Source organism: Camelus ferus, chromosome 7 (genome assembly GCF_009834535.1).
Source record: "Camelus ferus isolate YT-003-E chromosome 7, BCGSAC_Cfer_1.0, whole genome shotgun sequence".
NCBI lineage: Eukaryota > Metazoa > Chordata > Mammalia > Artiodactyla > Camelidae > Camelus > Camelus ferus.
Window position 1 is genome coordinate 13,801,138 of NC_045702.1, and position 22,262 is coordinate 13,823,399.

Genomic DNA, 22,262 nt, shown 5'->3' on the forward strand with positions numbered 1-22,262 from the left:
ACTGCTGCTCTAGTGAAACCAAAGAGATGAATTCAAAATTAGAATGCAAGAATGGGGAGTTTTGGCATAAATTAATAATGAAAAGTAAAGCTAAGTGAGACTTTTAACTTAAGAAATATAGTTAAAAAAACAAGTCTTGAGAGAGAAGATATATAATTTAACAAATATATATAATCACACATTTATATAGAACAGAAAGTAGGTGAGGAAATAAAAAACCTACTAGATTCTGTCAGACACAAGATCTTATTAAGCGACACATTCACAACTAAACGCTGTACATGGGAGGCTTTTAAATAAATGATGGCATATCTGATACCATATTATGCGGAATCATTCAAAATGAAATGAAAATAGCTTATAATCCTCGAATGCTTACCATGTGCCAGGCATTGTTACAAGTATTTCCCAGGTATTAATTCATTTAGTTATGACAAAAGCTTTAGGAAACTAGTACTACTACTATTCTTGTACAAGGAATCTGAGGCACAGAGAAGGTAACTCACCTAAGTCTTGTACTGCTGATGTGCGAGATGATCATGCTATTGAGTGAATAAAGCAGGTATGATCCCATTTATTTCAAAACTTAGAAGAATATGCTTATATACAATCATAAAATTTCAGAGAATACATGCAACAAATTTATTAGTAGTCATCTTTAGAGAGAAGAATTATGAAGATACTGCTGAATTTCAGGTAATTTTTTTTAAAAAAATGAGCATGCATTACTCTTATAATCAATTAAAGACAGGTATTTGTTTTGAAAAACTAAAACCAAAGGCTACTGGTTAGTAAAATCTAGACCCAAACATCTTTTCTGATGAAATTTAAGTTCTAGCAGACTTAAAAAATATGAATGCCTTTCAAATCATGGAAGAAATAGAAGCCAAGAAAATAAATTCCTACAGCTAAAAAAAGGCCAAATGAAAGCAAGTTTAAACAAAGTGAATTCAAAATTAAAAAACAGAAAATTTAAATTGATCAAGTTATATCAATAAATGTGAACAGATTTAACTATCAAATTTAGACATAAAGAATGAATCCTGAATTTTGTTAAATGACAACAAAAAGAAAAGTAAACAAAAATCCAACTAGAAGCTGTTAAGAGACATACCTAAAAACAAAGTAATATGAGAAAATGGGAAAATATAAAAGAATGGGCAAAAGTATATCATGCACAAATATCTAAAAAACTAAGAAGAGTAATATTAATATATGACAAAATAGAATTAAAGGCAGAGTAAATGGGAAAAAGATGTTCATTCTACATTTAAAAAACACAGAAGTTAGTCATGATTTTTTAGAAGAGTAGACTTTTCATGAAGAGTATCAAGAAAATGACAGACAAAAATAGCATTCTATACAACTCCAATAACAAAAAAAACCTGTTTAAAAAATGGGCAGAAGAACTGAATAGATATTTTTTCAAAGAGGAAATGCAAATAGCCAACAGGCACATGAAAAGATACTCAACACTGCTAATCATCAAGGAAATGCAAATCAAAATCACAATGAGATTATCACCTCGCACCTGTCAGAATGGCTATCACCAAAAAGAACACAAATAACAAATGTTGATGAGGATGTGGAGAAAAGGGAACTCTCAAACGTGTAAATTTGTGCAGCTACTGTGGAAAAACGGTATGAAGGGTTCTCAAGAAAACTAAAAACAACTACCATATGATACAGTAATTCCACTCCTGTGATTATATTTTTAAAAAACGAGCATGCACTACTTTTATAATCAATTAAAGACAGATACACAGTAGCATTATTTACAATTGCCAAGATACGGAAGCAATCTAAGTGTCCATCAACAAATGGCTAAAGAAGATATGGTGTGTGCACACACACATACACACACACACCACACACAGGAATACTACTCAGTCTTAAAAAAGAACTAAATTTTGCCATGTGCAGCAAAATGGATGGACTTGGAGGGCATTATGCTAAGTGAAGTAAGTCAGATAGATAAAGCCAAATACAGTGTGAAATCACTTACATGTGGAATCTAAAAAATACAACAAACCAGTGAGTATAATAAGAAAGCAGGCTAACAGATACAGAAAACAAACTAATGTTTACCAATGGGGAGAGGGAAGGCAGAAGGGGCAATATAGGATAGGGGCGTAAGAAGAACAAACTATTGGGTATAAAATAAGCTATAAGAATACATTGTACAAAATGTAGAATATAATTAATGTTTTATAATAACTGTAAATGGAGTATAACCTTTAAAAACTGTGACTCACTATATTGTATACCTGTAACATAACATTGTACAGCAACTATACTTAAAAAAATTCTATCAATCTCCTACAACCATGGTTGAGGAAAGAAAAAGAATAAACAAAATGAAGAATAATAATTTCAGTCTTTAGCAGGGCATGATTAATAATTAGTGAGACTGAATGAATATATATCAAACTCTGGACTCTATGGAAACTATACCTTCTATTTTTATTGAATATTAACAAAACTCAATCATAAAAGACCAAAGAAAACCTCAATACACTCCAAAGCTTATAGAACCCACTCTCTAATCTCAATGCAATAGAACTAAAAATTAATACCAAAAGCTTTAGCACAAACACAAAACAGAACAAAAAATCAAAGGCACAAACAAAAATAACACACAGAACACACAGCCAAACCAGTAGTAAATGTCCTAGATTACTGATGGAGTAAAGAGGAACTCCATACTAGAATTACAGACTATTTTGAAAATAAGGCTAAAAATATTAATTATATTAAAGGTAAAAATATTACTTACAGACAGAACCAAAACTGACTGTGCAAAATCAAGTGAGCTTTTGTGAGACAGTTAATTAAGTTAATATGAAAGTATGGCTTTTTAAAGTCTGCCACAGTTTGTTTACTCACATTAGATTTTGAAAACATTATTTTGGTTAGGTCTTGAAACAACAAAAACAAAAATTTTAAATATACTAATTGTGGTAACTGTTCACATTAGCTGAAAGGTAATGACAATTTTTACAAATTTAAAAATCCATAAAACACTGTGTATAGAAACATAATCCAATCCATCTTGTTTCCAAAGAAAATTAACCTCAGGAACACCCTATCTTCTAGTTTTGTAATATCAGTATTAATAAGAGTTCATTAAACAGAGTTCTTTATACTTGAGAAAAAAACCCAATATTTCTATATATATATATTACATATATATACACATATTATATATACATACATCAATATTTCTTTTAGAATAATTATTCCCAAACCTGACACTGTTCAAAATGTATCCTTATAAAAATGAGTATTGAGAACAGAAACAAGAAAATAATTAAGAACAAAATAAAGCAATTTCAGCACTAACTGCAGAAAATCTCCAAGCTTATTTTAAAAAATAAGTCTTACACAGAAAACAAATTTATGATTACAAAAGGGGGAAGGCAGGGAGGGATAAATTAGGAGTTTGGGATCAGCAGATACAAACTACTATATATATAAAATAGATAAACAAGGACCTACTGTGCACAGGGAACTATATTCAATATCCTGTAATAAAATGGAAAAGAGTATGAAAAGGAATGTAATATATAACTGAATCATTATATATGATATATATATGTCATATATATAACTGAATCCAACTGGCAACATTCTGTGCCAAAGGTAAAGAAGTCTTACAATGACTTAAGTTAAATTATCACTTAGCTATGAAGCCTGAAATGCTGAACCACTTTTTTACATGATTAACTCAAAGTGGCTGGCATCCTTTTTATTTCATCTCCTGTTCTTTGTCTTACTTACACCTTAGAAGTAGTTAAGAGCATCTAAGAACACAGAACACCCCTAATGCACTGGGTGATGAGTTAATTCTATAACGATGTTACTCCCCCTCCTTCAGACCCCGTTTGCCAGTGTGTGAACGCCAAGAAGGAGGTGAACTGGTTTACCTGGACTCTGTGCTAATGTCCTTTTTCGTAGTCAGACATTGGATACTCTTCTTTTCCTGTCATTTAGACCCCAAATTTTGCCACCTCGACTTGATACTCCTTAATCTGATTTCGATTTTGCCTTCTGGATAGAGAAGAGCTGCAAGCTCTTTCTACACGGACTCCTCTTAACCCCGGTAAACACGGCTCTAGATCTTCCACAAGACCCAGAAGCTTTAAAGAGTGTTCATTCACTAGCGATTTATTTGATCAGTCATTCATTCAACAAATATTTATGAGCTCCCCCTGTGAGCTAGACATTATTCTAAGTGGTAGAAATACAGAAGTGAACAAAAAATACAAAGTTCAAGTCAAGTAATAGCTGTAATTTGCACAGCATGAGCTGGACTATGGTCACTGTGGTTCTAGAAGTTTCCCTTTGACAACAGGTTTGTGCTAAGTCATACAAAAAAAAAAAAAATTCAAACTCCATTCCCCTCTCCCTCCTCAATCTTAAAACAAAACTTAAAAAAAAAAAAAAAAAAACCCAAACAAAAAAAACACCTCATGTTCCTGTTATGGAACAAGAGTGGCTTCTGGAGTCTAACAGATCCAGAGACAAATCTTGGCTCTGCCATTTACTAGCTTAGTTACCCTGAACAAGGTACCTAAATTTCTTCAAGTTTCATTTACCTCATCTGCAAAACAATCTTATTTGGTCTTTTTTTAAATCAAATTTTTTCTGACAATTAAATGAGAAAATGTAGACCAAGCACTCAGTAAATAACCTCACATTAAACAATGGCCATTCGAATATTGTGATCATTGTTGTGATGACAGCACAGGGCAAAAAAATAGGTCTCTGACTGCTTTATCTGTGTTCCAGGGATATTATTATCCTAATCACTTATACGGCCTGGAGAGTAAATTTTCTGCCGGTGGGCTGCTGTTACTGCTTCATTGCAAATACAGCTACTAGAAGTTAAGGGCAACAGGTTAGGTATACTGGTAAAGAAAAAAAAATTCATTTGTGATAAGAAGTGTTCTATCTCTAACACCCACCAATCCAAATACAGAATAAGTCAAGATGAGTCTAGTTTACTTAGTATTTCTATTTTTTTTAAAGATGTCTTACTCTTCCCTTTACTAGATTTCCCCTTGTTTTCCTCAGTCTTTGCCTTCCTCACTCTCCTTAATGGCTTTAATACGGAATAACATTTTCAATAGTTTCAGATTTCCTATCCTTAATGGCAAAAATCTTTTACATGCATCTCAAAAGTGGAGATACTCACTTAGATCCAGTACTTCTTGCAAGCCTCTATCTACTACGCAGCATTAGGTTCATTTGAATAACAAACATTTGAATGGGATAGTGTTCTTTATAATATTTCTAAATGAAATGGTCATCTGACACTGGCAAAGAACTTCCTTTTTAGGCCTTTTTCCAGGTGAAAAGAAACAATTCTCTTCCTTTGATCTCTAAGATATGTACACGTCACTGCAACTGAGCTCTAAGGCCTAAGTACATACCGTACTGTCACAAGAAACCAGTGTCCTCAAAAGCTACTTAACAAACAGAAGATTAAATTAGCATATGAGTGACCATTTTGTAGCACAGCATGTAAATTAACACTGGACACCTGATTGTAGAATTCAGCAAAACTATCAAATTGAACAAATTCTATATAGTTGAGTCAATGTCCCCAATAATTCAGTTACAGTTAACTATTACCTTTCCCTATTTAGAATTCAGAAGTCTGTAAGACTACGGTGTTTAGTATTTTTATAAGGACAGATCCCTTTGACAACTGGATGAATGCTATGCCTCCTCCTTTCCTATGATCCTCCCTCTCTTCTCCTCTCTCCCCTGCCACTCAAGGTTGAGTTCTTACCGCAGGATATCACTTTGCCAAGAAGAATCATACATTACTGCATTGGTGACGTTAGCGAGTAACAGTACCAGAGCTATAAATTACAACACAGCAAAGGGTTCAAATGAATAACACTTTTGTATTTTATCTGGAACTTTATGACACAGAAAAAAACAGATAGACGGCACAACAGAAAGGTAGAAAGTCTGAGAAGTATACAACTTGCTCTTAATCTATATATTTTCTACAAAGTTAACAGGAAAGTTCTGTCACACCAAATGCCTCCAACTCTCAATATTATAAATACAAACTCATTTCAAAGTAATGAACAATAATACCCATAACAAATAATCACTTGTTTAATGAGCACCTGTTTAATAACAATACATGAAAATGCATCTTTATGAAACACTTTAAATGTGTTTTGAACAATAGTTTCTTATTACTAGTTAGAATCTATGTTAGCCCTGTGTTAGGCTGATTCTGACCAAGGTCATCACCTTGTAAAATCCAATAGATTAGTCACTTCAGACATGTTCCCAATTGAGGGTTATTTTCATTTACTAAATTACTGCAAGTGGTAGTAATTCTGACACACTTCAATGGTAGTGATGGCTGAGACTCTGGCCAAAAAGGAAAAAAAAAACTGTTCACAAACAAAACACATATATATTATCTAAGGATGAGAACTACAAAATAAAACAAAATCCTGTGTTTTTAACAGTTTTACAAATAACTATGTATCCCTGTCTCTGGGATTCTTAACCTAGGACTATTCAAGGTTCTGGAAGTATATATTCAAATTACAGGTTCGTTTTCATTAATTTACTCAGCAGCATCACATGGAATTAATAGAAGTCAAAGAAACAAAATGTGAGCCAGAAAAAAATGTTCAGTGCAAATGTAGTCTTTATTAGCATGTTTAATCAATGTATGTGCTAAGCATCTGTCTTTCTTACTACAAAAAAAAAAAGTTTTTAATCCTGCAATAATTAAGGCCACAAATCTTATGGTCTATTTCCATACATAACCATGTATACGTCTATATAGAACTTTAAGGTTTTCCTCTTTCAAAATGACTACTTCAGACATTTAAATTAGTTTTATACAGCTGATTTACTTATTAAAAGCACACTTCTCTTTTTAAGGTACACTGGTTATTTTTCTTCTTTGGAAGTTTAAAAGATTACTCAAGGGGAAAGGGCATAGCTCAAGTGGTAGAAGGCATGCTTAGCATAAGGGAGGTCCTGGGTTCAATCCCCACTACCTCCTCTAAAAATAACAAGTAAATCTAATTACCTCTGCCCTCTAAAATAAATAAATAAATTAATTAAAAGTGCAACTCATTTAAGAAAAATTTAGAAAAGCAACTAGTCAGTTAGACATTTTCTAACTGAAAATAGCAAAGTATTAAAATTTTTACTGGCGGCATAAAATTAAAATTTTAACTTAACAAAATGCATATTTCTATATGGAGAAAGACTACCCAAATTAAGAAAACCCATTCAAAACATTACAGCAGTATCTCAATTTGGAAAAAAGATTAATATGATCAAAAAGTAGCTTCATTTTCAAGAAACTAATTCATGGCTCCGTAGTTGGAATAAATTCCTAAAACTCTCATGCAGCCTGGGAAATATCTTGTGTCGTTATCCAATGGTTTACATTCTTAAAGGCTATGTCTATAAATAATTCCATGATAGGAAGGGAGAAAGGAAGGAAAGTTGGAGGCAAGAGAGGAGAAAGAAAAGGGAAATAAAAATTCAATCCCTAAAATTTCAAGCATGATCTCTGTAGAAATCTGTTGAGTGAAGTGGGATATACATTTTCTCAGATTATTTTTCTGTAGCCATCATACATGAATGACTTTTTTTTATGAATGACAATTTAAACATTTTTTTCATATATTATATTCCTGACAGAATTGCTGATTTCATTGTTTTCCAGTACCATCATAGAAAATAATCTAAAGGTAAGATGATGTTTTTTGCCCCTTGGAAATTAATGTTATTATTTTGCCCAGGAGGTTACAGACTAAAAAAAAAAAATTTTATAGTTAATCACTTTAGCTAGGATGTATCTTGCTCTTCATTTGGGTTTATTAATTTTGAATAGAAGTAGGGACCCTCTATTTCCAATCTGGGGTCTTCTTTTCAGTCCTGAAAACTTGTATTTCTATTTACCACTTCAAACTTGTATGTTTTTCCCTATCTAGCTGGTTCAATTCCAATGGCTTATCTACTATAATACTTAATCTTCAATTTATTCCATCTATGTATTTCATATGTAGTTCTGAAACATTTCAATACAAATGATGGGTAAAGAATACTCTACTCGAATGAATCGGATCAAATCCAATCCTTCCACTCATTCATTAGTTGTAGGATCACAGGCATTTCCATCTCCCTACCTATAAAATGGAGATAAGGCCTACCTGGGTAGATGTGAGGATTAAATTTCATGTCCAGCTTATGTGTATTAATTTATTATGTGGACCATACCAGGTAAGAATAAGAGAAGGCATTCTGTTCTCATTATCTTCTATTTTGAATTTGATATTCTATAGCGTTTATTCTCCACTGTATTGCATCCAAATATGACTTCTTTGCTCTTACAGCAGTCTATTCTGTTTATATAGTTGTAAGTTTTCTTAACACATTTGTGAAGTTGCTTTCTAAGTTTTATTCATATGCCATATATTAAATAAGGAAATAATTTATTCAGAACTCATACAACTATCTTATTTGTTGTTTGTCCTGTACATCCTTTTATCTGAATCTACCAAAGGAAACTCATCCTCAGAAGAGTTACTAAATACACTGGCCGGTACTATAAGTCTCAAATGATATTTGCTGGATGAACTGTGAATGAACCAGTGAAAACTGTGCTAACTACCTTCTCTTTTACTTTTAGAGTTAGAAATCAAGCCAGGTCATGTGACTGGCACTTGGGCTGGAAAGAGAAGAATTCTGGCACACTTTTGGTGATAAATGACCTTTAACAGCCAAAAAGATTTAGAATTTCCTTTCAGTTTAAGGACTTAAATTAGTTCCTGTTGGTATGTTTGTAAGTAACAACTCCTATTTTTCAGAATAGTTCTAGGCCTTTTGTCTAAGGTTCAGATTTACTGCAGAGACTCTATACTTCTTGCAGAGAATTTTATTCAGCTTCTCATTCTCTTCCCCCAGCTACATGTGACTTTCTATGCCTTGCTTTTCTTTATACTTCAGTATCTTTAAACCATAAAGATCATATTTTTGAAAATGCTGATCCCCAAAATAAGTTTTATATTTGATCATACATTTTAATTACTTTCGATCTCAAAAACTCAAGGGGAAAGAAATGAAATTTAGTTTATTTGACAATCTAGTTTTTGTGACTTTAGTGTTATGCAGGAGTGAGCAAACGATGACCCACGCGCCGAATCCAATCTGCTGCTTATTTCTGTAAATAAAGTTTTACTGGAACACACACATGCTCATTTGTTTACATATCATCTATGGCTGGTTGAACAACAGCAGAGATGAATAGTTGTGACAGAGATTCTATGGCTTACAAAGCCTAAGAGGTAAAAGAGCCCCTTCTTAGGAAAGGATTTATTTAAAAACACCACAAACAGCAAACATTTACTATACGGTTACAATACGTTAGGCACTGCTTTGTTAAATTTTACATTAACTATCTCTTTTAAAAATTGGGTAAATTTTTTGGATAAAACTTATGGATAAAACATGAATTGGTTACTATTACAATCCCTATTTTCAGATGAGAAAGCTGAGGTTTGAAATTAAATAGCTTGGTCAAAGTTAATACGTGGTAGAGCAGGGAGTCAAACTCAGGTCTACTGAAAATCAAAGAAAAAGCATAATTACTCTTCTTCAGAGGCCTTTAAAATAACAATGAAGGTGTTTTCTAAGGACTTAGTTTGCGGCTAGAAAGCTTTCAATTTTATTGGTTTAATGGTCAACATGCTTTTACATTGTCATAAGTAATGTCACGTTACGCACAGGTTTTAACATTTGTCCACTAACACCAATAAAAGAACAGTGATGATTTTTATTTTTCACAAGGAAATGAGCAAAAAAACTATCTTTACTTTTACTGAGACTGCATGGTTTAAAAAATTTAAGTCATATTAGAATTAAATGACAATTTAAGGCAATTATTAATAAACATTTAAATATACATTTAAATATAAAGAAAATGGAAATACTTAAACATTTAAGACTTATTTACGGATTTTAATATTTTCCACAGTGAATAATAATATTTCACATGCTTTTATTCAAAGCGTTTTTTATATATGTAATCTTATTTTTTTTTAATTGAAGTATAAATGATCTACAACACTGTGTTAGTTCCAGGTGCTCAACAGAGTGATTTGATATTTCTATAGATTTCAAAATGATCAAGTCTAGTTACCATCCGTCACTATAAGAATTATTACAATATTATTGACTATATTCCACACGCTGTACATTTCATTCCTGTGACTCATTAATTTTGTAACCGGAAGTTTATACCTCTTAATCTCCTATTTCACTCATCCCTCCAGTCCTCCTCCCTTCTGGCAACCACCTGTTTGTTCTCTGTATCTATGTATCTGTTTCTGTTTTGTTATGTCTGTTTACTTATTTTGTTTTTTAGATTCCATATATAAGTGAAATCATACAGTATTTGTCTTCCTCTGACTCACTGCACTTAATACAATACCCTCCAAGTCCATCCATCTTGCAAATGGCAAGATTTCATTCTCTTTTTAGCTGAATAATATTCCATTGTATGTATATACCACATCTTCTTTATCCCTTCATCTACTGATGGACACTTAGGCTGCTTCCATATCCTGGCTATTGTAAATAATGCTGCAATGAAATTAAGAATTTAACAACTCCTCACTGAAATTATAAAATGACAGCCATGAGAGGTTACAAGTGGAGTTGGCATTATATTTATACAATGGATACAACTTTTGTCACTATTACTGTATTTCACAACTATTGTAGTAGTGTGAAAAAGGTGGACAAAGTTCACTGAGTTTAAAACAAAGAGTTTGAAAACGGAGCTATTTTTAACTAATGAAATGAAGGAATACCATTTATACTAAGAACATCTGTCTCAAAGACATATATGGTAAAACAACTTTGAAAACAACAAAGGAAGTGTTAGTTCCTGGAGATACCAATTCAACCCAAATTTAACTAAACCATAGGCAGGTAACAGACAATGTGATAATTATTTGGACTACAAAGATAATTTCTATCTTCAAAAAATTCATAGTCAAACAGGAAAGACAGGCAGGTAAAAATTAATACGGAGTTCTTAATTGCAAGCAACAAAAACCAACTCATATTGATCAACAGAATGTAATGCATTAAACAGATATTAAAAGTAGCTCTTAGAATTGTGGGGAAGTTTGAAGAACCACACTCAGTAAATGAGCAGGAACCAAGGAGGCTTACAGGCAAGAATAAAATCAAAATCTGAGATATGAACCACCTGAGCACAGAAGCGATGCCAAAACGGGCACACCACTACCTCTCTTTTTGGAAACTGGATGCTTTATGGCTGCCACTACATCCTTTACTGTGCCCGAGTATCAGTTTCAGGTAAAAACATCCAATTAGCCATGTTTGGGTTCTGGGCCCATTTCCTAAGTGTGGGCAGGAGAAAACAATTTATTTGTTCTTGTTGGCTTTTGAGTAGTTGGGAGCCAGTTTTGCTTTTCAGTAAGATTCATACTACATACCAGGGAACTCCTCAAACACAGGAAGGGGTTTCATAGGCTGTGAAGCCCCACCCCCAAGAAGACAAACGCCCCTCTACAAACAATGCATCTTACATCAAGATCTGCAGAGACATTTTGAGGGGACAGTCTCTCAGTTCTCAATTTGACAGGCACTATTCAAATATCTAAATAGTAACAAGTGACACACGCTTATACCTGCATCTGTTTTTTCAAACAGTCATTAACACAAAACACTGAACATTCAAAACTTAAAGACATATTCCACATAGCAAGATTTGAGTTTCTTAAGCCATTCACTGTTTTTCAAATTCAAGTCTGGGGGTTTGTCAGCCAAGTCAGGAGCCTGTAACTCTCAAGTTTAAGAAACTCTACACTAGAACATAAATACAGTAAGAAAGCTCTATATTAGGTACCATGTTGGCATAAACGAGGGATTAACTGCACAGTCAGGGAATGCTATGAAGAAAAAAAAACTTTAAAAATTAGCAGAAATTTACCAAGCAAATGGGGTGAGGCAAAAAAGAATACTCCAATAGTGGTAATAGCTAGTATAAACTACTTCATTCAAAAACACTGTATTGTAGTGAAAAACACACCTGTTCAGGTCAGGAAAACTGAATTAAAGTCCTAACCCTAATTAGCAGCATGATCTGGGTCCAGCCCTTTGACATCTAATTTTGCCTCATCTATAAAATAAGGGAGGTAGATTAGATGATCTTTAAGTAGTTTTGCTTCTAAATAAATTTATGGTTAGTATTATTGATAACAATGGTTAACATTTATTGGCACTCACCATATGCCAGGGAAACACAGTTAATATATATTAAGTAGATACCATTATCCCCATTTGCCCCAGTTGAGGAAACAAGTTCTGAGCAGTTAACTAACTTGTTCAAAGTGATCCAGTTAGTAAGAAAGCCAGAGTGGGAGAGTTTAATTCCAAAGCCAACAGGGAATTTGCCATTATGCCTTCTATTATGCTATGGGTAAAGTGTTTATTATCTACAACCTTTTTTTTTTTTTGATATCTAAATTTTTCAGATGCCCAAGAATTTAGGCCCAAGTATATAAATATTATAAATATATTACTTCATATTGTCAAATAGAAATCTTTCCAAAATATATTATGCATGTCTCTGACTTTTTAAATAAGAGAAAGTAGACCAAATTTTAACTTTTCTTGAAGCTCAAGGTTACACTTACACATATTACTTATTATACAGGTCTGTGGAACTTTTAAGGTAATGTGACTCTTTGTCACTTAACCTTCTTGGGTCAGTTTCTTATGTTTTTGTTTCTTCTCTCATTGCTTTCACTAATCACAGGTACTCTACACCCTTGTAATAGTCTGTGAACTAAAAAAATAAGCCAAGTTGCAAAAAAAACTACTTTTAGTCATATTTCTCATTACAAGGTGGTCTTTGATGCAGTCCCACCAAGAAATTTTTAATTAACAATTCAGCTGTGATTTGGTTACCTAAACACAAATTCACTGTTTCAAAAACTTTGACACACAACACTGTGATACTGTACCATATTCTCCTAAGATACTTCATAAAGAATGAAGCTAAAGCATCATGTCTCCAGATCACATGATGCTAGTATTCCAGACCAAAAAAAAGGTTAACACTTATGAAGATACATGGGTTAAATGTGACGTAGATTCCAAAAATGCTCATGTTTTCCCTGAAATGATAGGAAAAAGGAAAAAATCTTAAAAGAACCCTCTGGCCAAAATTCTAGAGAGAACATAATGAGAGAGTGGCTCAATCCCACACTAAAACATATGATGAAGCTACCATTAAAACAGTTTAGTATGGGTAGAAAAAGAGTAAGAAATCCAAACACATGTTGGAATTTTCTTTATGATAAAGACAATAGTTCAGATTAGTAGGTAAAGGGGAATTACAATAAATGATGTGAAAACTGTTTAAAAATACATAAGCTATATTCCTATCTCATGCCTTACTTCAAAATAAATAACAAAAAGATCAAATGCCTAAAATGCAAAAAATGAAAAAAAAAAAAACCCACAGAAGTTCTAGAAGGAAGACAAAATTTATTCATGATCTGACAGAGGAGAAAAAACACGTCTCTTTAAACAGGACAGAAAATCCAAGTCATAAAAGGTCGAAAAAGTGATATATTTAACCACATAAAAGGTAAAAAGTAAAGACCGCTATAGAACAACAAGAAAGATGAAGCCAAGACACAAACTGGAAAAAATATTTGCAAAACAAATGATAAAAAACTAACTTCCTTAATTTATAAAGGGCTCATACAAATCAGTAAAAAACAGACCAATTACCTAACAGAAAAGTGAGCAAAAGACATAAACAAGAAGTCTGAGGAAATGAATACAAAAGCTAATAAAGTTCTGATGTTTGTTTGCCTCATTAAAGAAATGCAAATCAAAGCAACATATTTTTCACCTATTCAAATAGCAAAAATGCAGCGTCGTGAAGGAATGAATGATTTGATTCACGTGCTACTGACGTGTGTCTAAGTTGATAAAATTCATCAGGAGGGTAAATACATATATAGCCTCAGAAGGTCTCAAGGCATATATACAAAGGTAATCACGATAACACTTTAATTACAAAAATAAGCTAGAAAGAGATGTTTGTCAAAAAGCAACAGTTAAATAAATAATCGTATATCCATAAAATGGAATACTACTCATCATTTAAAAAGGAAAGAATGAATAAATTTCAATATGGAACCTAAGATAAATCTTTAAGGAATTAAAAAAAAAAAGCCTAGTGCAGAAGTGTGTATAGAATTATTTTAAAGTGGGGAAATGGATGAGTAAGTGAGTTTCCCAATGTTTTTCTGGAATTAATTATGTTAACCTGTTAAGAATGGCTACCTCTGTTCACAGGAACTGAGATAGAGACCCATGTGTTACATTTTCTAATCTGTACTTTAATTAATTTCACTTTTTAAAGTTAACAGGAATTATCCAGATAGTAGAATTATGGGCCAATTATTGTCTTTTTTTTAATACTTTTCTGTTTTAAAAATATCTAATAAAATCTATATTTTACATTAAGAAACCACCTGGGAAGGGATAATGGGCAATGAGGCACTTTGTTTCATTCTACTCAACACAGCTTTATCTCTTAAATAATAAACATTACTTTAAAATTTAAATCAGCTTTAATTAATTACACTTTTAATTATCTGCATTAGTTTGATAATGTTTAAAATCTCAAAGCAAAACACTACACATAGCCATTGGACATCTGAGTGAACACTTATCTTCCAGGGTAAAAAAGATCTTGCTTTATTTTAAATTCAAAGTAAAAGACTAAAAGACTAATATAAAGTATCTACACTAAATTCTCTGTATCTACAAAGGGCACCTGTATCATATACAAGCTGACATATTGGCTGTCTGACTGGGTCACAAGCCCTGCTATAGAAAGGGCATAACACAGTGATAAATTAAAAACAAAACAAAACAAAAAAACCCAAAAAACAAAAACAAGGGGGAAAAAAGGAAACTGCATAAAACTAATAAATGCAAGACAGTTTGAATCAGGACCTCTTTTCAATTGCCTATTTTATTAGGAAAGTGAAAAGTGATCCCAATAAGTCACGCAACTTCTAAAGATTAGATAATACTTTTTCTCGAGTTCAAGAGATCTTTTTCTCTCACAAGGTGAACAATTGTTGCTTTTCAACCCTATTAGAGTGTCAAAGGCAGGTATAATTAGAATGTGGGCTGGAGAGGGAAAAGAAAGGAAACCACAAAGAAAGGGAAGTTAGAGACCTAATGTATAGTATTTCACTGCAAGTGAAACAGAAGCACATGTAAACAAGCGAGTACATACATCAGACCTGCTGGAGAGTCTACGATACTACATACCAATACAACTCACAAGCATTCACCACTAAGAGAGTTGGTTTCTCTAAACTAAACACAAAGCTCCCCTCTACATAGTCTCAATGGATAATTACCATTCTGCTGTGATTATTTTTAATACTTAAGTACTCAATAATATAGTACCCCTGAGTTATCCAGCCTTACTGAGAAACGAAAGTCAACAGTATGCTGACGTAAATAGCAAAGAGCTTTGAAGTCAGAGAGATTGAGTTCAAATCTCATTTTCATTACTCAAGAGCTTTATGACCTTAGGCAAGTTATTTAATCTTCGCCTCTGTTTCTTCATCTCTAAAATCTCTAAAATCAGTTTAATAATATTAACTATGCTCAAAGGTAGATGTGTAAGTAAATGATATTATACCTGTACTTGACATCACAATACTCAAATATATAAAAGTTTTAAGAACATACTTTTGAAAAAAGTGCCATTTGTTTAATTTAAACCATCTGAAAAGAAATCTTAATACTTCAGTTAACTTTTGTTTCTTCTTAAGGCAGACACAATTTAACTTTTTCTGTACTGTATAGGATCATAACTATGAATATAAATTACAAGATTATTTATGTGTGACTATACATACAAAAAAGTTTCCACAAGCCATCAGTTTCTTCAGAGACACACCTTGAGCAAAAATCAAAAATAGCCCCTGACAAGACTTAAAAGTTTATAGAGATGGTATCTCCATGCTACTTCCAAATTGTTATCATTTAATATTTTAAAAACTGTAGCCAATTTACTATGTCCTCATTCATAGTCAGAGATAATTCGTGCTTGCCTCCTGCAAACCCCTTTCTCATGTTCTTAATGTGCTGCTGCTAAGCTACTGTGAGTTAAGAAGCCAGATAACCATTTCAAGCCAGACTGATAAGGGAAAAAAATGTGGGCTGTAGATTCGGTAAGCTCTGGGTTTAAATCCCAGTTGTGCTACTTATTTTGCGATCTTGTTAAATTTCTTAACTTCTCTAAGCTTCAATTTACTCATCTTTAAAATGGAATACTAGTACCTATCCTGAAACATTTTGGTAAAAAACAAATGAAAATTTAAGTAAAAATCTTGCAGAGTGCATTCTAGTACCTGGCAATATAAGTCATCCTGTCAAAGGTAATTATTATTATATAACCTACACAGGATGTTGAAAGTATAGCAAAGTTGAGAATAAAAATAATTTACTTGGAACAAATGCTTTTAATGTGTGAAATTCCTTGGCACTATACTGGAGATACAAAGATGAAAAAGGATATATATCTATCCTTCAGAGGCTCAGAGCCTAATTAAAGGCAGACATATAAACAAAATCACCGCTATGTGATAAGCGAAACAGTCAAAGCAGCAGCACTTCATTTCAAGTCAAAATGCTCTTCTGGAAGACGTGATATTTAAGCTGAGGATAAACAGCTCACCAGGTTGGGAGTTAGGGACTGAGGAGAGCAGACTTGGTCAAGGATGATGAAAGAGCACATGTGAAGATACAAGTAAGAAACAGCATGGCAGGGTCTGGAGCAGAGTGCTTGTGGAGTAGCAAGTTTAAAAAGGCAAGCATGGGCCAGATCTTGACCATCTAGTATGCCAAACCAAGGATGAGTTGGTCTTTTCAAGAGTAAATAATGGGGAATCACAAATGTATAAGAAGGGCAGTGAAAGAGGTTAGCTGAAAAAGATAAGATGCTCAGACTCATATCAGAGAGCGATTCCTCCAGCTGCGATGTGTAAGTTGACCAGGAAGGAGGGGAAACCTACAGTCAAGGAAAATACAGTCCAGGTGGTTAAGAAGCAGTAACTAACCTAAAGTAGTGATGATAAGAATGGAGAGTAAAGAATGAAAGAGAGAGTAAGAAGGGTAGTCTTGATAACACTCAGAAACTGGAGAAAATCCTCCAAATTCTGGTTTGGGCAAATGGTTGGGTCATGATGTCATTAGTCAAAATGGAGACAACAAAAATTGAAACAGTTTCTGAGAAGAAAATGTGAGCTCAATTTGGAACTTACCTGAATGGAGCTACCCATTAGGCAGTGTGGAGCTCATGTGAGGGCTGAATTAACTCCAACGGAAGAAATTAACATACAGGCAGAAATGGAAGACAAAGGCAAAACAAGGCACCCAGAGGAATCATACAGACTGAAAATGGGACTATGAATAGCTACTAACACTGCCCATGAATATCACACTTTGTGGCTTTTACTTATTTTCAAACTGGACAAACTGCTTATGTAAGTGAGATGTTACTTATAATTTGCATACTACTTTAAAAGTACAACAGCTTTTCCATATAGATCTACTGAATATAGACGTTTAAGTTTTCTAAGCATTGTGTCCAACTTCTTCATTATTGTGCCAGGCCTAGCAAAGTGCTGGTGGCCTGAAAGGTGCCCAATAAAAATGGATGAATTAACTAAATGTGGTCTTTAGGTCACTCAAGAAACCAAACTGTTTCAGATAGTGTTTTAATGTTTACATAAGCGTTTAACATGGAGTACTCTAAATTCTTCTTTATATGCCGCTTTTCCCATTTAGAAAAATAATTTTCAATGGTATGGGAACTCTGAACTTACTTTCCGGGGTTCAAGAATTCACCCCAAACCAACAATTAATGCCTATCCATACTTCAGATTTTTGCATAGAAGTCAGAAGCAGGTAGAAAAGTACAATTATTGATTTTTGAAAATATTAATTTAAAAAAGGGAAAATACTAAACCACTTCACCTATAGGTCCATTCTTATGTTAACAATGGGAGGGATCGTCACTGGAATACTGAGGAGAGTATTTTAAAGACTCTCACCTCTTAAAAGGAAAACTAGACAAGTCTAAATCTTTCTTAATGTACCTTCTTTGTACACACTCAGATAAATGTACATTACATAAACTCAGAAAATAATAATGAGTGTTCACAAATTGGTGGATAAAAAAAGTGAATCAATGAATAAGCAGGGAAGATGGCAGCTGAACAGGACAAATCATGTTATGAGGACTTGAGGTGAAAAGGCACAATAAGGGAGCTCAGGTGCTCAGGCAGTAAAAACTAGAGTGAGTTTTTGGTTGTTCTGTGTTTTGTTATTTTTCACTAATGAAGCAAACGCTATTTTAAGAGACTCAGTTTATTCAATAAAAACTACATAGGTCAAAAGCTCAATGGTCTGTTCATAGGATTACTTTACGGTCAAATCTTTTTGGATAAACCAGTTCTTAATACTTCTTTTTACTTTTCTTTAACTGTCCTTCCCTCTCATGCACATCTTTTTTGTTAATGAAAGTAGGAAGTATGGTAGCAATAGGGAAAAATCAAAATCAAACTGAATAACCTAATTAAAAAACTAACCGAAAAGAAATAATCATTATTAGCACACAATTTTACAAAAATGTTTTTGTGTGATTGAAAACTGTATAATTTATGTGCTTAGATATGGACCTCAAGAATGTCCTACTAGAAATCTTGATATCATAAGCTCTCACAGTTACAGTTTAGATTGTGAGATACTGCATGGAGCAGTTAGAGTCTAAGTTTTGGAGTCAGCAGGTTAGTTCTGACTTCATCATTGGTTATCTCTGCAACTTTGGATTTTTTCCTTAAGTACCGTGCATCTCAGTAATCTTATCCGTAAAATGGGGCTAATAAAAGGACTTATTCCACAAGACTCACAAGAATGATATAAAATAACACAACAGAAATATACTACATAAATTGTGTTATTTTTGTAGCTGCAAGCTGCAACAACTTTTCTTATTTCAAGAATATCAAATAACTTAGGTTCCATTATTAACAGGAAGCCCATTCACTTCTAGAGTACTGCAGAGTCCCACCACTGGGAGTGAACCATGTTGATTAAAGTATTCCAAGTAATTTCTTCCCTTAATCTTACATTGAAACATCCAACAAGTTGGGTTTCAGACTGCCACTAGCTGAGAAGGCAGTGAATAATGTTCTAAAAATCCACTACAAATAACAACTGAGCAGATAATCTCTATGTAGAAAGTCTATCAGTAGCTTGCCTTGCACAATCCTGTGAGTTTTAAGAAACTCTCTTCTGCTTACTTGCTTCCTAACACAGATCTCTGAAGTGAAAACACAGCAGCCTATCAGTGGTCATACCCCTTGAAGAACTAAAGTCTAGATTGGGTTCCCACACTTTTAGAAGGTGACCAAGATGCCCTCCATGATCTCATCATAAAGTTAAAATTTTAGAGGCAAAATGTGCTCCATAGTTATGTCATAAAGCCATACTTTTGGAAAACTTCTTTTTTAAATCATCGTCATATTGAAATCACATGTAAGTTCTCTCACAATTACAAAAAGCACAGTTTCAGGGTCCAAAGGCAGGCCGACTTGGAATTTAAAGTTTACCACTTCTTCGCAATGTGGATTCACATTTGGGTTCAGGTTTGAGATTAGCTCTCCTCATCATGATTTTACCCCCAGATTACTGTGACTAAACCGCATTACTATTTACTACACATGTAAGCATTTCAGATGGAATCAAAGAGAAAGAAAGAGTAATAAAAGTTAACATTCTTGTTTGAAAACTACTCAGATAATCTTAAACATTCCCAGATGCTAACTAACCACCCTACCACTTGAAGCAAACAAGTATTTGTTGGGGGGCCGGGGGCGGGGGTGGTGGAGGAAAAGGCCACACCCAAAGTTAGGACTTTACAGTGAAGTTTCAGAATTTTAACTATTGCTATTTTCGGTACTCTTTTTTCACGGTCAATGACTACTTTAGATTCGTAACAGGCCCAAAGGTAAAGAAAACGTTCCTCTGATCCTAATCACTTAACTTACTTCATTCAGTAATGGGCAGATCCAAGATGGAGAATTACCTCATCCAAAGAAAGATTTAAGTAACTCTGGCGTAAAAGAGGGCCGAACGGAAATCATCAGTGCTCATAAGTGACTCTAAAAGAGCGGGTCACCACTCCTCCCCTCCCCCAAGGGGTCAGGAAGGCCAGCGCCTGGCTGTATCACCACGGCAGCTACCTGACACAGAGCACGACCGCGTTATCTGGACCCTTCTTTCAGTGTAGACGCTCTGACTCCCCACTCTGTCGCTGCCACCTCCGTCCAAGAGGTCTCCCCCACCCCCGCCCACGCCAGCCCAGCTCCCAGCTGCTTCCTCAGCCTACTCTTCATTCCACCTCCGGGCTCTCGCCGACTCCAGGCATCCCCGCTTACCTTGGCCACATAGTCTTTCACTTCGTCCAGGTCTCCGTTTTTCAGTGCCCACATGAACTCCTTGTCGCACATCACTGCAGCGGGGAGGGCCGGCTGGCCGGGCAGAAGACGAGGAGGCGGTGGCAGCAGCAAGCGGATACCGCCGGGCGAGAGGGAGACAGGGCCGCGCGGAGCCGGAGAGAAGAGAAGGCGGGATAGGTTGCCAGGCGGGCGAGGCAGTTGGCCGCGGCGACCGTTGGGGCGGGAGAAAGAAAGTTTTTTCGCAGCCACCGGGCCCAGCAGAGCAGGTTCCGCCTGGCCGAGGAGAAGCAGGAGCGTTTGCACTTCCGGTTCACTCCCAGCTAGGACCCTCCCCCAACTTCCTCTTCCTCTTCCCTTGGGCGGAACGTCCCGCTCGGGACCCCGCCCCGACGGCCCGGATCGAGAGCGCCGAGTGCGCAGGCGCCGTGGCTGGAGCGGCTGGCGAACGCTGGCGGAGTGGGCGGGACTGGGAGGCCTGGGGAGGGGGCTGGAGGTCAGGAAGCGCGGAGGGCAGGTGGAGGGAGAGTTAGGTATTTTACCTGGGTTCAGGACGTTTCTGGGCACCATAAACGGGAAAAACTTAAAAAAAAAAAAAAAAAACTACAACCTTGGAAGGCCGTTTTACTCATCTTCAAAAAGTATTCAGTAGGCATGTTTGATTTTAATGCCTTTCCCCCTCTTTCCCTCCTTTTCTCCTTCCGTCCTTTCCCTCCCTCCCTTCCTCCGCTATCTAGCATTCCTCGTGCTCCTACTGCATGTCAGACTTCGCTAGGCACGGAGGATATATTAAAAAAAAAAAAGGCATAAAACAATTCCTGCCCTCAAGAAGCTCTCTAACACTTACGACAACAATGCGAATTCAGTGTATCAATACTACGTATAATGTTCTGTGAAGGGAAAAACTTTACTGTCTCCCTGACCAGCTAATGATGTCCAGGGACTAGGAATTCAGCTTGTTGCCCCAGGGCAGAGAAAACTTAACTGACCAGTACAATTGGTGTTTTTAAAATTTTGTATTCGTTTGTTTTTAATGGTTTGAAGCTTCAGGACCGTTCTAGTGAAACCGGTTCCATTCTTTCTAGAGTTTCACTCTAATAGCCTGCGGCACGTCCACCAGGTAAATTGTGCTTCAACCCTAATGATCCAGACATGCACACATGAACATAGAGAAAGCCAATAAAAACTCTTATTGTAACTATTATATATATATATAGTTTATTGTTTATGACCCACTAAATAGATAAACCAAGGTAATATACTAGGCTTGCCATGTAGTATAGAGGTTCAGAACACAGACTGGAACCAGAATGCTTAGTTTTGAATAAAGGACCCAACCCTTACTAATTTTGTATCACCTCAGGCAAGTCACTTAATCCTTCTCGGTTCAGTTTTCCATGTATGTTAAATGGGTATGACTATAGTATTCAATAAATGCATATATGTATATGGCTATGATTTAGAAATAGCAAACAGGGGTAGGATTCAGGGCAAAAGAAGAGTTTCCAAATATTTAACAGTTGTTATTCTGTTCACTTTACTTTCTGACAATAAGAAATATAACTCCACATGCCTAACGATGATACATTTCTGGAAACAGATCTGGAGGAGGAATTTGTTAGGTAAATCCTGGAGTTCCTATCTCTTTTCTAACTCCCACCT

General features: G+C 34.9%; 1 protein-coding gene across 1 annotated transcript in view; it reads right to left on the reverse strand.

The window, feature by feature from the left end:
• The window catches only part of MTPN (myotrophin), a 54,873-nt gene extending 33,940 nt beyond the window's left edge, over positions 1-20,933 (reverse strand). Inside the window, exon 1 of the mRNA XM_006186093.3 lies at positions 20,583-20,933. Within this exon, the coding sequence (XP_006186155.1) occupies positions 20,583-20,654 (72 nt within the window). The 5' untranslated portion in view covers positions 20,655-20,933. The remainder of the gene's footprint in view (positions 1-20,582) is intronic.
• Positions 20,934-22,262: the final 1,329 nt, after the last annotated feature.